The 15411-nt window shown below is 36.5% G+C and overlaps 2 protein-coding genes across 2 annotated transcripts; one reads left to right on the top strand and one right to left on the bottom strand.

Annotated features, from left to right (window-relative positions):
- Nucleotides 1-356: 356 nt before the first annotated feature.
- On the bottom strand, nucleotides 357-8328 carry LOC147760995 (uncharacterized). Its single transcript, XM_087014568.1, has 2 exons — nucleotides 3996-8328; nucleotides 357-3113 (listed from the first exon to the last, which is right to left on the bottom strand). The coding sequence occupies exons 1-2, from the start codon at nucleotides 6529-6531 to the stop codon at nucleotides 2533-2535; spliced, it is 3117 nt and encodes a 1038-aa protein (XP_086870694.1). The 5' UTR covers nucleotides 6532-8328; the 3' UTR covers nucleotides 357-2532.
- Nucleotides 8329-8350: 22 nt separating this feature from the next.
- On the top strand, nucleotides 8351-15333 carry LOC147760996 (uncharacterized). The gene is made up of 12 exons (XM_013537858.2): nucleotides 8351-8969; nucleotides 9251-9986; nucleotides 10217-10348; nucleotides 10615-10765; nucleotides 11123-11323; nucleotides 11534-11699; nucleotides 12341-12475; nucleotides 12857-13044; nucleotides 13403-13561; nucleotides 13783-13890; nucleotides 14064-14174; nucleotides 14484-15333. The coding sequence occupies exons 1-12, from the start codon at nucleotides 8351-8353 to the stop codon at nucleotides 14610-14612; spliced, it is 2835 nt and encodes a 944-aa protein (XP_013393312.1). The 3' UTR covers nucleotides 14613-15333.
- Nucleotides 15334-15411: the final 78 nt, after the last annotated feature.

Below are 15411 nucleotides of genomic sequence, written 5' to 3' on the forward strand. Positions count from 1 at the left end.
TTCTAAGTGAGCTAGAGACTTGAAATTTGGTGCACAGATAGCCACACATTTGAGTATGAATAATCAATTAAAATTTTTAATCTATCTTATTTAGATCAAAAGTAATTCAAGTTTTAGTAACACCATGTTTGTTCTTTTTTTCAGGCGCCATTTTCAAAAATGAGACAAAAGTTGCCCCCATCATTTTTCATCCCCTTAATATTGTCACAGACATTTGAAATTTGGCACACATTAAGTATAGAAGTTGGGCATTAACCCAAAGTTTAAATTTTGGTTCTAGCATTTTCCTAAGCAGAGTTATGTGCATGTGAATTAAGCAAAATGAAGGATTTTTTGACGGTAAATGCTAGAAAATACACATTTCTTAGGTTTTATTAATCAACAAGACTAAAACTCTTGGCAGAATAGTTGTCTTACATATGAGTATTAGTACAAAATTAATAGTATAAGTGGCAAATTGTCATTGTGAAAAAAAAACAATCATTCAAACTTAGGAACAACCCACACCCTGGAGATCATAAGGTTATTCTTGCATATGTACTCTTACTCCTTAGTATCGAACACATATGTATAGTATGTACATGGCACATAATTTTCTTTTATGATAAACTTCCTGCAAAAAATAAAAATGCCCCCACTTCTGAGGATGTTACCCCCATGCATATTTCCATCACCCCTGCTTATAAATGCTGATAAGGCAGTTTGTAATAAAATTCTCTCTCTACAGCAGTTGTCTTGATATTAGTATAAACCAAAATTTAATTATATATTTCATGTCAGAAAACAATATCTGGTGAGCTTGAAAGAAAATAAATCAAGCTATATACATGTAGCACCTGTGATACTACTATTTAAACCTACTAGTAATGCATAAATGTTTTAAAGCTTAAATATCATTGAAAATTAACTTGCCACGTATGAATGATAGACTTAATTTTTTAATTCATGTGACTTAACAGAGTTTTCTGATCCAAGATTATATTGAAAAAGTATAAGAATTATCTGTAACAATATTTGTGCTTCCAATTTGTCTACCAATTTAAGTAAAGAATACACAAATGTGATTTAACCTCTGTTATAGGGAATTCTTGCACCACAAAACTGATTATTTTAGTTTTAAAAAACTGTTGGTTCAACTATACTACAGAAGTCTACAAATATAAAAAGTAAATATAATATATCAATACAAATGACAGTAAGTTTTAAAAGGGAACTTGAGCTGTTTTAAGTCTTTGGCACGGAGATATATAAAAACAACATTAGTAAATCACAAAAAAAAAAAAAAAAATGGATAACCTATTCTCTTGTTCGCTTCCTCAAAAAAAATTTTTTAAATTTTATTTCGATGTACGTCCATCTCCTAAAGTTCTAGATATAAATATAATTATATACATATACTTAAATCTAAAGTTCTTCACACAAATACCTACATGTACATAGAAATTTCCAAAAGGGACTTAACAATATTCACACCTTCCAGGTCATTTGAAGTCTTTGGCAAAGATGTGTAAACAGCATACGTAAATCACACACACACACACACCAAAAAAAAAAAAAAAAAAAAAAATTAATTAATTAATCAATAATAAATCTGTCAAGGCCCCATTAAGACCTCTATAATCAGTCAGAGACGCTTAACCCAAGAAGTTACAACTCCTTGCTAAACCAGACAACCAAGAAGAAGAGTCAGGATTATTCAATGTATTGATGCCGCAAAACGGATGAAAACACCTGCTCAGAGTTAAATAATTATGTCAAAGTAGCTTGTCAAAGTCCACTCAGGCTTTAACTTTTTAGTGCATTTCACCATGATTCCCAACAAACTCATCACAATCAGGATTTTCTCTGTTATTATCACTTCTAACTGATGTATGCAAGCGATGTAACATTTTTGTTAAGCGTACGCAGTAAAAATTGACCTCGACTGGCTGCGGTCAACAAGCGTGTGCGAGGGGGGGGGGGGCGTTGAAATAAATTACAAAAAAAATATTTGCCCAAATTTGCCCAAAAATCTGAAATGTTGGTTAGAAACTGTAACATAAACGTGCTAACTCTGTAAGCCGCCATGCTGGAACACACGTGTATTATTCAAGTCGCTTACAACATTGTAAAATAAGAGGTGGTCGCTTAAGACAAATAAAATGTTACATCTCCCTCTTTATAATCAACTAAGATTAATAAAGTAAATAAAAGCATGTAAATTAAAATAAATTCAGTTTTTGGTGTTCACAGTTCTTTGTGAGTGTTCACTTTAACTTAAAGTCTTTCAATGTTCAATGTGAGAAGAGCATTCAGAGTCTCTGATCTTCTAGTCCTTTTGTAAATAATTTTTTTTTTTTTTACTTTAACTTAAAATCATTTCATGCTCCACAGAGAATGTCTTTAACAGTCCATTTAAATGAAAGAAAAGAAAATTAAAGAAAAGTCTTTGGCTGAGTCTTTGCATTATAACTTAAAACTGCTTTAAAGCAAGTCCACATGAAAATCCACATGTAGTATTAAATTAATACTGAATCGTTCACAAAACACAAGTTATAAATTTAATCTGTCTGGCAGTTTCACCACACGACCAGATCTTGTTACAATCCTTGGGGTATTAATTGCTGGTGTCACTGTTTTTGTTGGTGTTTTACACTGATCCTTGACAATATCTCGGGTTGGTGTTACTGTCTCCTCAGGTACTATATGCTGATCCTTGATAGGTGAATGTAATGGCTCATCACATGGCTCCAAGTCAACAAAATTAGGATTATAGTGATGTGCTTTTTCTGTTGATGATCTTAAGTGCTGACGATTACGTCTGTATACACGGTCATTTCCTTCCACTATGTATGATCTTGGATGTGTATGACGTTTAACAACAATGGCTGGTGCCCATGTTTTTGAACCTGGATGAGGCTGCATTCTCACATGTTCTCCAGGGTTGAAAGCTTTCAGTTCTTTAGCACCTTTCCTTTGATCATAATAATATTTCTGTTTTAGTTTCTCCTGGCTAAAATGACGTTTCACCTCTCGTTGGTTATATGCCTGTGGTTTTAACAGATTTCGAGCTGCAGGCAGTGTGTTTCTAGGTCTGCGTCCCATTAACAACTGCGAAGGGGACAAGTTTATGCCTTCCAAACGTGTAGTTCTGTAGTTGAGTAGAGCAAGATACTTGTCATCACATTTTTTCCACATTTTCTTCACAATTTGAATAGCTCTCTCAGCTTCCCCATTTGAACCTGGGTACTGAGGACTGGAGGTCATATGTTCAATATCATACACTTTGCAAAATTGTTTGAATTCACATGAACTAAACTGTGGTCCATTGTCTGATCTGATTTTAAGAGGTATGCCATGACAACTAAACACATATTTCATAGCATTGATTGTAGCAGTTGTAGTTGCGGCATTCTGTTCTACAACATCAATGTATTTTGAATAGTAATCAATGAGAAGTAGGTACTTCTTTGCTCCAAAGTCAAATATGTCACAACCAACTTCAGTATAGGGTAGATCTGGAGGGACGGTCGGTTTCAACGGTTCTGCGGGTAACCTGTTTTGATACTCAGAACATTTTATGCAGTCTCTCACCATGTTTTCAATTTCCATATTCATTCCAGGCCAAAACATGACTTCCCTTGCACGCTGTTTGCATTTCACAACTCCAAGATGTGACTCGTGTATCAAGCTAAGCATGTACTTTTGTAATGACGGTGGAATAACTATTCTGAGGCCTTTGTAGATTACACCATCAAACACAGAAAATTGGTCTCTGGAGTCCCAGAAATTTCTAATTTCATAAGGTGTCTCTCTACGCGTATCTGGCCATCCTTGGACAATTGTGTTGTATAGAGGCTGTAGCTCTCTTTGCGTTCTTGTTCTAATATCAGAGTATCTCTCGCTGCTCACAGAGATCATATCAATTAAACATAAATCATCTAGTCCTGTCACGTCAGAACTGGTGTCTGGTAAGTATGCTCTCGACAATGCATCTGCTACCACCATATCTTTACCTTTCCTGTATACAACATTGAGATTGTACCACTGTAGACGTAGCAACATCTTCTGCAATCTCATTGGAACTGACAGTAATGGCTTCTTATAAATGCTCTCTAATGGCTTGTGGTCTGTGTACACTGTTGTTTCCTTACCGAAGATGTAGCAGTGGAATTTTATAGCTCCATGGACAATGGCGAGCATTTCCTTCTCTATTTGAGCATAACGCATTTCAACATCAGTAAGAGAACGTGACGTGTATGCTATGGGTCGGCCATCTTGTATTAGCACTGCCCCTAGTCCACTTCTTGATGCATCACACTGAATCTCTACGGGCTTGTTCACATCATAATAAGCTAATACAGGCGGTGTGCTACACAAGTGTTCGAGTTCCTCAAAACTTGCTTGTTGCTCATTTTCCCACTTGAATGACACATCATTCTTCAATAATGCTCTCAGTGGGGCATCCACCTGACTCAGGTTTGGTATGAACTTGGCTAGATACTGTACAAGACCAAGTATTCTTCGTACTCCATCCTTATCTGTGGGTGGTGTCATCTCAGTTATTGCGCGCACTTTTTCTGGATCTGGGCTCAGGCCCTCTGCTGTGAGGATATGTCCCACATACTGAACTCTGGGCTGACGCACCTGACACTTATCAAAATTGAGCTTTAGGTTGTATTCAGTAGCTCTCTGAATAACCTTCTTGAAAATCAAATCATGATGCTCACTATCTGTGCCTGCTATCAATATGTCATCCATTATAGCTGTGGCACCTTCTATGCCTTCAAGCATTTCATCCATGATTCTCTGAAAAATTTCTGGCGCCGATTTAATACCAAAGGGTAGGCGAAGCCATCTGTACCTGCCAATTGGAGTGTTGAAAGTAGTCAAAAAGGATGACTGCTCATCAAGCTGTATCTGCAAAAATCCCTGTGTGGCGTCTAACACAGAAAACACTGTGGCTTTTGGAATACTAGCTACAACTTCTTCAATAGTTTTCAGTGGATGATGCTCTCTTTTGATTGCATTGTTCAAATCACATGGGTCTATACAGATTCTAACTTTATCATTTCTTAATGAAACAACCATTGAACTGACCCATTCAGTTGGCTCATGGACTCGGGTAATGAAGCCATCTGATTCCATTTCCTGTAATTTCTCTAAGATGCGTGGCTTCAGTGATGCTGGCTGTCGTCTGGCTGGATGTATAACTCCCTTTGCTGTTGGGTCTATCTTTATGGTATGCTTACCTGGTAGCGTACCTGTGTTCTTGGCAAGTTCAGTGAAATCATCTACACTGTTTACCTTGTTTACTCTGACTCTATGGAGGAGCCCAAGTTTCTCTGAAACTTCACCGTTAATGACATTTTCCTGGTCTATGTCTACTATTTCAAAGTCAACTGGCAACTGAGTAGTATTGTATGCCACTGAAAGCTGCGCTTTTCCGATTGGGCGGATCTTGTGATTAGAGTAGGAGCGAAGAACTTTAGTTGTTTGGTTCAAGTTCTTGTGAAGACTAAGTTTTTCATAATCAGCTTTCACTAGAATGCTACATTTTGCTCCAGTATCTATACGAAATTTAAGTGGCTTGTCTTGGACATCTAGTGTCACTATCCATTTATCTTCAGCTGCACTGACAGAGTCAACATTTTCATCATCAACTTCAGTTGTATGAATGTACAGTGGATCATTGTTGCTATCTTCACTCACTGAATCATCATAGTAAACATCATTATCACTTTCCTGTAAAGTGTGTACTGCCTTGGCTTTTCGTTTTCTGCATACTGAATACCAATGGTCTAGTCTTTTACAATATCTGCATTTGGTTCCTTTTGCTGGGCAAGTATTGTTTCTATGGGCTGTTGCAATATCTAAACCACACTGACCACATTTCTTGTTCTTTTGCTTCCAAGGTACGTGTTCCTGACTCTTAGAGGCTTGTGAGGGATTTCTACTAGCATGGCTTTCCTTACTCTTATGTGACTTGTGATTAATGGCGGAAACTTCAACTTCTGGTCTTAGAATCTTCATTTGTTGCTGGGATGACTCATACTGTCTGCCTATTTCTAATGCTTGAGCTAGAGTAAGTATTTCCCCTTTTTCTAACAGTTTCTCTTGAACTCGAGGATAGTACACCCCACGTATTATACAGTCAATTAAGATGTCTTCTGCATCTTGGTACTCACAATCCATAAGAATCAATCTGATGTCTTTTACAAAATTGTCAAATGTCTCACCTTCCTCCTGCTTCCTTTTCTGCAGATTAAATCTTTGTGCACGTTTGTTTTTTCTGGGTCTTACATAATTTTCAAGCTTGCCGAATATTGCTTCTGGTTTGTCCTCTTCATCTTCTTCCCAAGTGAATGTTTTATAAATTTCTCTCCCTTGTTTTCCAATCCACATGCCTAACCATCCTGCCCTTATCTTATCATCTGTTTGTGATAGTGGACCCTTGAAAACGAGCTCAGCATGCTGTCGGAATCGAGTAAATTCCAAGTACAAATTTTTAGACTCCCAATCGAAACTGGGTTGCTCGAATGCATATGCCATTTTAATTAGTGTCTCGCACAATTAAAATGTTATATGGCATGTGTAAGGACTCACTAATAGCTGGAAAAGTTTAACTTCTGACACCATGTAACATAAACGTGCTAACTCTGTAAGCCGCCATGCTGGAACACACGTGTATTATTCAAGTCGCTTACAACATTGTAAAATAAGAGGTGGTCGCTTAAGACAAATAAAATGTTACAGAAACCTTAGTCCTTGTTCTTCTACATGGCATATATTTTGTCTTGCCGCCCTTTGCCGACTTCAAAAAATAAATCAGTTTAAAAGTTTGCCCTTAAAAATTTTCACTTCTGACCTCTCGTAGATCGCGAAAACAATACCCAAAAGGAAGTAACATCTGTTCTCTATCACGTGTTAAGGTAGGGTTGTTCCCGATGCAGTAGTTGAGACACGCCGTGCATTGTAAGAGCGGGTTGAAATCTGATACTCTGGGGACAGTTTTAATGGCGCTTCGCGAAATAGAACAACTAACGCCACCTAGGGACGTCTGCGCTCGCTAATTTTGCTAAATTGTAAATACACTGTATTATACAGTAGTGTATAAGGCCACACTTTTTTAATTTTATGGATGACATCCTGCGCGCGCACGGATTTTCGCCCGTTCTCCAAAAAAAAAAAAAAAAAAAAAGCCCCCCCCCAGCCCCCAACGAAGTCGGTTGTCGCAAACGTTGTTATTGAATTTGCAAGGAAATGAGCTTTCTGCGCATGCGTATTTTCGCCACGTGGAAATGGGCCACTTTGCTGTCAAATTCATCTCTAGGATTACTTTCAAATTACACAACAATAAAAGTCATAAAGAGAACGGGCGCCATCGTTTTGGATTGGTATGCCATTTATATTTGGCATGGAGATATCACCTTTTTACAATTGTGCGAAAGGCTGGCGGCGGCCGAAACATTTCTGTGACATTCTGTATAAAGCAGCACATTAATACCAGGTTTTCTGTAGCGAAAAAAGGGTCGACAAGGGCGTCGAGGTATTTGGTGGGCTGAAGGTCGGACAGGCCACCTGACAGTTTAGCTGCTTCGTGTGAGTTGAAGTTGACAAAATGGCATCGTCTGAAATGACCTTTAATAGATTTGGTAGTATTAAGCACATCTTTGCATCATTTTTTAAACATTGCTGTGAAGTGTTCAAAATGTTTTAATATTCTGAGATTACAAATAAAGACGCACTGTTTGATTGATATTTGTTTTATTGATTGCTATACCAAATGAATGCATGAAATAACCTTAAATAGATTTGGTAATATGAAGTATATCAATTCATGACTTTTTTTACATTTCTACGAAGTATTCACAATGCTTTAATATTTTGAGAGCATGGATAAAGACATATTGTTAGTTTGATACGTGTTTCTGTGGTTAAATTTGTGTTTCCAGCTGTGTACCGACAGCATTCCTTTACTTAAGCAGTTTTTTTTTTTTTTTTGGACTGTTTTTTTTTTTTTTCGCCCTCTCGCACCGATTTTGGGGTACCCAGAGGATGTCATCCATAAAAATAAAAAAGTGTGGCCTAAACATAAAAAAACCTCTCGTTGCTCTTTGCATATGCATTGCATGATTTTGAAGCAAATGCTGAATTAGAGCAAGCTTAAATGTAAATCAAAGGATACGAGATTATGCTGCCTATTGCTAGTTTTGCTGTTGGGAAATGTATTTTGCATGTGACATTTTATCTAATTATTATTGAAATTTATGAACATCCTTGCATATCTAGATCTACAGGCACTTAGAATGTAAATATTGTTATCATTGTCTTGTGTTTTTATTCAGATAACAAAGACAAAGCCTCAAATATGGTTTGGAAAGGTTGGAAAAGTAACGTCCACTCGGGCAACACCCTGAGAGCCTCAAACTCTCACTACCAACGCTGCTACGCCGCCGAAGCATCCCTGTTAAAACACTCCTCCGCCAAGGGCGTTGGAGATGACATCGAAGATGGGGGTCTTCAGACAGGTGGCGTTACCTACTCCCTCAACAAGAAAGGCCGATGGAAACTCCCAAAGCTTTTGAAACAAAGTATACATGAGGGTGTATGGAAAAATGATGATTGCCAGGTTGCTTTGTTTGAGCACCACAAAATCAAACAACATGCTGACTGTATTAGTTATTGCAGCTCGGGAAGAAATGGGAGCTGTATCGAGATCAAACCACAGGGACACACATACTTTGATGCAGCCAGCGTGCTTGTTAAGTCTGGTTATGGTAAAAGAAGCCAGAAGAAAAGGGAAAAGCGGCTGGCAAAAATGAGGAAAAAGTATGGAGTAGATTATAACGAAGAGAGTACTGGAGAGGAAGTTGTGGACACTGTGCAGCATGCTGTCAGCTATGAAATATACTACCCTTGTCATAAGACCAGCTCAATCACACATAATAAGAAGTATATTAGAGACCAAGATGTATCAAGTTATGAGGGTAATTATAAGGCTTTACGATTAATGGGTATTCTTAATTTTTATTATTTTGCCCTTTTAATTTTTTTTCTGGTAAGCACATTTTGGGTTAAGTTAAAATATGTTTACAAAAATAATGATTTTAGTGAAGGCAAGACCTTGTGTTATATTAATTAAAAAAGCATACAAATACTTTTAGAAAATAATTTTAACAAGTTTGTTCATACTTGCAGAGTTAATTTTAATCATCATTACTTCTTAATATCCTCATTTTAAGTATGCTGCATTCTGTATTATTTTCAGATGCAGAACACAACAACAATGGCAGTTCAAAAATCTCAAAGAAAGGAGCCACAAAGCAAAGAGGGAAGCTGAGATGGAGCAGTCAGGTTACTGAATATGAGGAGCAGTTTGACAGCTTTTACAGCAGTGAAGATGAAGTGGAACTTGAGGACACCAATAGGGAGGATGAGCACCACTTCACTTTGGACTGGGACAGTGTAGAAAGATCTAACACTGTCCTCAGCGACTTAGTTGACAGAGCTGTGGAAGCAAAAGGGAGCTACAACAGTGGATTGTTTCAAGGAGAGGCTCAAGAAAAATCTACACCCTCTCTTCCTGTCTCTCAAGACACCTCCAAAGACAATAAAGTCTTCTTCCCAGCTGATGAATACTATGAGTTCAGACCAAAGGAGGAAATTATCGAAAAAGATATAAATAAGGAGAAAAAGGGGGAAAAGCCATCAGCCAAATTGACAAAGCAGTCATCTAAAGGTCATCCCTGTGTCTCCATCCCTGTCATTATGGACACGACCAACGACGCCATTGCTCCTGAAGTTTTACAATCCACATATGGCGACTATTATAAAGAAGGCAATTGTATTCCAAGGACTTTCACCATTGACATTTCCAAGTTTGTGCTTGAACAGGTCAGGAAGGACACCATTTTACGTAGTCATGGGTCTCATTTGGACCTCCACAGTTATCTGGTAGTGCAGGTTTTACCTGAGGGGGGAGCAGGGACACAGGCTACTGTGAAGTAAGTGAACATGTTATGATAAATGAACGTAGAAATTTATTTGAATTTCTATTCTTTTTATTTATTTATTTATTTATTTATTTATTTATTTATTTTAATTTTTGGCTATTTTCAAAAATAAATGCAGGGGAGATTTGATATGTATGTTTTGACATTTTGAAATTTATTAGATTAATTTTTTAAGTTGATCCATTTAACTTGTTCATGTTTTTGGGATTTTGTTTTTTTAGGGTAAGCTTGAAAGGCAACTTCAAGATGGAGACGGTGAAGATTGAAACTCTGAATGACATGGGTATATATGCCTCAGTGGATGCCCTGGTGTCTGCAACTGCTGTTTATATCTGCATGCTGCCTTTTGAATGGTAAGGGTGGTACAGATATTCTCAATCAGAAGTCTAGTGTTTACGACAATTTTTAATGTCAGTTGTCCTGTAGTAGAGTTGTTGGTCAATGAAGCTTGTTAACTATTAAAATCTTGCTCCAGAAGTTAAATTTTCTACAAATTACATAGTTTAAGATGTATAAAAGTGCTGATGGGTGTTTGTTCTTAAAGGTATCTTTTAATTTATTGAAATGGAACGCAAGAACATTGAGAATCTCATAATATTGGCTACTGATTAATTTTCAGTTTTTACACAACCTCGGCTCCACCTATGACAGTTAGTAAGGCATCTCTCAAGTTTGACACTCTGAGTTCAGCTTGCAAATGGGAAACTGCTTCAGGGCTTCCAGCAGAATTATATAGCACTCTCATTGGAGATTCTACGGCGAACACACAGGTATGCCTCCGTTTATAAATTTATTATTATTATATTGGTACAAATATATGTGGATAACCTGAGATATTATTAAGATGTATCTGGTAAATCAGAGGTATTATGAATAATTATAATATAATATCTGATTGTTAAGAATGCTTTTTCTTTTTAACAATGTGTTGGTAGAACGAGTCACATGATGATAATATAATTCATTTTTATAGTGAAATAAATTTAACAAAAGTAAAAATAAAAAACAATATAATTTTGCATAAACATTTGTTTGTGCATTACTGAATTATATCAAAATTTGATATCCTTATTAAAGGTATCATGCAAACCACCAAACTGAATTTACAGCATATTTCTATTCCATAGATGGATGAAACCTGTGAGGAAGACACCTGTGTTGTCTACAGGCAAAGTGAAGAGTACTGTAATATCTGCTTTGAGTGGACGTCCCAGGGGTATGCAATGGGCGTGGCCATCAGCCCTTGTTATCATTGGTTCTGTCGTAACTGTTGGCAACAGCACATTGAGAGCAGGGTGCAGCAGGGAGATATGATCCTGTATTGTCCAGTAAGTGGATTTGTGTGTAACCATTTGTATGACTTGTGATAATAATGTGTGTATTTATAATTATAAACTATCAATAATAAAGTCAAACTTTATTGTCTTAAAAGTCACCAAATGTATGTGTTGCCATTTATAAAACTTGTGTTTTAACATAAAATAACACATTATGAAAATAACACCAAATATTTACATATATGCACCTTTAATCTTCAGGAATACCAGTGCTCCTCCAGACTTGACATTGCAACACTGGTATCTTTGGTAGACGTCAGGACAGTCAGACATCACCTGATGCAGAAACATGAGATGGCTCTGAGCATGGAGGAGAACCTGAAGTGGTGCCCTAACCGCAAGTGTGGCAGGATGATCATGGCTAAAGGTGACTTAGGCGTCAGTGTTAGAAATTAACGCTGGACCGTCTGCCGGGGCAGACAACTTTCAGAACAGGCTGAGAAGTTTTTCCACCTGGCAGACATTCGAGCCAGCTAATTTTAAAAATGGCTGACCTTTCAGTCCAGCAACTAGTTTTCCTAAGAGGCAAACACATCAAGAACCATGGACTAACTTATCCGTGGATCAAATATGGCCAACCCACTTGAATGCTTGTTATGTAATCCATGCAGGGAATCTATTTGTTGTCTATCAGTGGATTATACATCAAGCTTTTTATTGTGTCACCATATCTGAGCCATGGACTAGTTAATCCATTGTTCTGAATAGGGCCTTATAGAGACTTTAAAGATTTATGAAATTTCTGATTTTACAATTGTTGAAGCTTATAGCATGAAGTAAACCCAGCAATAAAGATTTTAATTTGATAAATTCACTGTGTTAATAAAGATAATGATGATAAAGAGTTATTTAGATTTAATTTATTTAATACAAGAAGGGGCTAAAATGTGAAAAGTGAAAACTGCAGCAATCCTCAGGGCAAAAATAATTACCACCATTAATACAGTATAATAAGAGGTCAAAAAGCATGTAAAGGTGTGGTAAAATTCAGTTGTTTTCTGTTACCAGGTCACGCAGCCGAGGAATCCGTGTCTGTATCCTGTAAGTGTGGCGCTGCTGTCTGTTTCAAGTGTATGAAAGCGCCTCATTGGCCAGCTAGGTGCGACCTAGCTAACAATTACAAACGCAAGCTGAGAGTTAGAAGTAAGTTTGATGAAATAGGTTTTCATTGTTTTTTATGTACTGTTAAAAAAGTCAATTGTACCTCAAAGTTCAAAAAGATGATGTCCCTTTTAAAACAATTTCTTTTTTATTATGATATAATTCTCAAAAAAAAATATTTTATAGCTTGTTTTTCAGAACTTTCAGTAATTTTCATCTTTAAATTGTTTTTGATGCTGAAGTAAATCAATTTTTGCTCAATGCCATTTAATATGAGGATTTTATATGCATATTTTTTGTTTTCTTTACAGACTAAAGGAATTGAATATTTTAAAAAATGCAAATAAAATGTGCTTTTTCTTTGACTTGATTGTAAGTATCTTTAAATATACAATATTTTAACTGGATACATATTGTTTTTAGAAGACAATTCCGCTTCTGGACCTGAAGATGCTGTGGTCTTTGTGAGACGTTGCCCTCACTGTCGACTTCCTATAGAGAAGAACGGAGGATGTTCACGTATGATTTGTCGCTGTGGAAAAGACTTCTGCTGGCAATGTCTGGCCAAAAAATGCATCTGTAGCCAAGGCAATACTGCTGCCACAAATGAAGTATGTGAAAAATTTCATTTTAAAGAGCAATCAGGGTGAGACATCTTACCACATGCAACTCTGAGGCGATTCTAGCTCAAGTGCATTCAATGAAATATGCTAAATTGTCTGACAAGCCCCCACTACCAGCTAAGGTGTAATTAAGCTGAGCACAAACAAACATGGCCAATGTATACATGAAGTACATTTAAAGTGGACGTTGGAAGAGGGACAAACGTATAAAATGGAGAGATAGAGAGAAATTGGTTACAAATGTACCCTGCTATAAAATCAACTGCAACCAGCCCTGTAATGATGTTTACAATTAAATTTATTTACTTTAATGGAAATTAATTGTAAACTTTAATTGCTTTTTTAGGCAATTACTCTGAGGTACATTGCGTCCCCCGTTCAGTTTGTCAGCAACCTCAGTAAAGAAATGCTGTATAGGTCTTCAGTGGAACACAGGCGAGCAGCCCGGGAATATCATGGATCAGGCATTGATAAGAAAATCAAGACAATGCTGTACAGAGGGAAGGTAAGCAAATTTTAATTAAAAGCAAAACTGCAACTGTTGAAAGGAATTTTTTTTTAATTTTCCTTTCAGCAGTTGCAATTTTGCTTAAAACTCATCTGCCTTATTAAAATGAACTTTGAGTTTCTTTACTGAAAATCAGATATTACAAATGTGAAAGTGCCAGTTCTGTTTCGCTGATTTTATTTATTTATTTAATCATTTATTTATTTTATGTATTACAGCATGGGGAATTAGACTTTCCCATAATTGCAAAGCAAGTCCAGAAACGAGTGGAAAAACTTGAACAGATGCAGAAATTTTTAGAGTCAGCAGCTGATTTCAATGCTGAGGTAAATACATTTAAAAAAAGGACCTTTTACCACGAACCTTTGTGTACCTAGATCAAATTTCACCTAAAACATGACTTAATAATTAAGTGTTTCACCATCATAACACAGGAGATAGTGAAAAAGACTCCCATATAATTTTGATTGTCTTATAATTGCTGTATTTTATATTGCAGCTTCACCACTTGGCAGAGCACACTGCCCTCCATCTGCAGGATGACCAAGTAGCGGCAGGAGTTGAGCCCATCTTTAAGCGCATTGATTTCGTCTCCTGGAGCATAAATGAGGTGAGTTGTTTTGCTCCTGAAGCTAAGTTCACAAATGAACTACCTAACTTTGGTCAGATAAAGTCCTGATGGTGTCATTAGATAACCACCTTGCTTGACTTTTTTTCAAGAATCATATTTTGATCGTAGTTTCTATAAAAGAATCCAAAATTAATATTACATACATGCTCTTTTAATTCACATTCTTTAACAATAAATGTACATTTTCTTCTAAAAGATGGGATAAATAATCTTACTGTAAATTGCTTTCTCTGGGTGCAATCAAACATTCCCAAATGAAATCAATTTCAATATAATTCACTCTTTTAGATTTTCAATGATGAAAGATTCTCAAACATGGACACAATCATGAAAAAACTGAGCAAGCTGATGTCCATTGGAAAGACCTGTGTACAATCCTTGGCTTCTGTGCTGCGACAAAGTGGGAAACAGATGTAAAGTGTTGAAGGGAAAACAGTTTTACTTTGAAGTTGAACATCTATTTCACCATCTTTCATAATGATTGACGTAGGTTATTGTGTAGCTTTTGACTACCATACAGGCAATTCCAGACTGGTCCTGGTTTCACACAAAAAATTTAAGTCAGGTTTTCTGACTAAGAACTGAATTACCAAGGTTACATGGTCACATGGGCACATCTTGCCCTATCAGGAAAAGTGTAACACCACCCTAATAGAATTCCTAGTTAACTAAGCCAGGGAACTGCCTGTATTATTTGGGGACAGGAAATCCAGAGACTTGTTGAACTATCAAGTGAAACCTCATCATTGATATTTGTATGACTAATTTCAAGTAGATCAATCATGCAAAGGGAATATATTGTCATTGAATATTTTGTATCATGAAAACCCAATGTAACTGCAATTTATCACAGATACAAATGCAGCTTTTTGTTCGACAAATGCAGAGATGCAGAACTAAAACTAAAATTCAGGTTTACCTTTTGTAACCTTAGGAGTGTTGTTATTTTACATATATGTATAAATTGATTTTTAAGGTCCCTTTTAATATTTTTGTGTATATGGAATTGAAATCAATATTAAATTAGATAATTAAAGAATAGGTGAACATAAAACAAAATTGTTGTTCAAATGCTTGCAACATTACAATCATTGACTGTATTTTACATTTTTTGATGTAATAAATTTATTTACATCTACATCTTGGAATCTGCATTTGCCGCGGAGTCCGAAGATCCCAGGTTCCATTCCAAGCCCGTTTGGGAAACCAACAATAA

This window comes from Lingula anatina, chromosome 6 (genome assembly GCF_051362555.1).
Source record: "Lingula anatina isolate TDL-2025a chromosome 6, LinAna3.0, whole genome shotgun sequence".
Taxonomy (NCBI): Eukaryota; Metazoa; Brachiopoda; class Lingulata; order Lingulida; family Lingulidae; genus Lingula; species Lingula anatina.

What these genes read in the sequence shown, in the direction of transcription:
- LOC147760995 (XM_087014568.1), bottom strand. Translation starts at nt 6,531, where the DNA reads ATGGCATATGCATTCGAGCAACCCAGTTTCGATTGGGAGTCTAAAAAT. An exon ending in CAATGTTGTATACAGGAAAG is followed by an intron (nt 3,114 to 3,995) that starts GTAAAGATATGG and finishes CACGTTTGGAAG; the next exon opens with GCATAAACTTGTCCCCTTCG.
- LOC147760996 (XM_013537858.2), top strand. Translation starts at nt 8,351, where the DNA reads ATGGTTTGGAAAGGTTGGAAAAGTAACGTCCACTCGGGCAACACCCTG. An exon ending in TGCATGCTGCCTTTTGAATG is followed by an intron (nt 10,349 to 10,614) that starts GTAAGGGTGGTA and finishes ATTAATTTTCAG; the next exon opens with TTTTTACACAACCTCGGCTC. An exon ending in TCTCCTGGAGCATAAATGAG is followed by an intron (nt 14,175 to 14,483) that starts GTGAGTTGTTTT and finishes TCACTCTTTTAG; the next exon opens with ATTTTCAATGATGAAAGATT.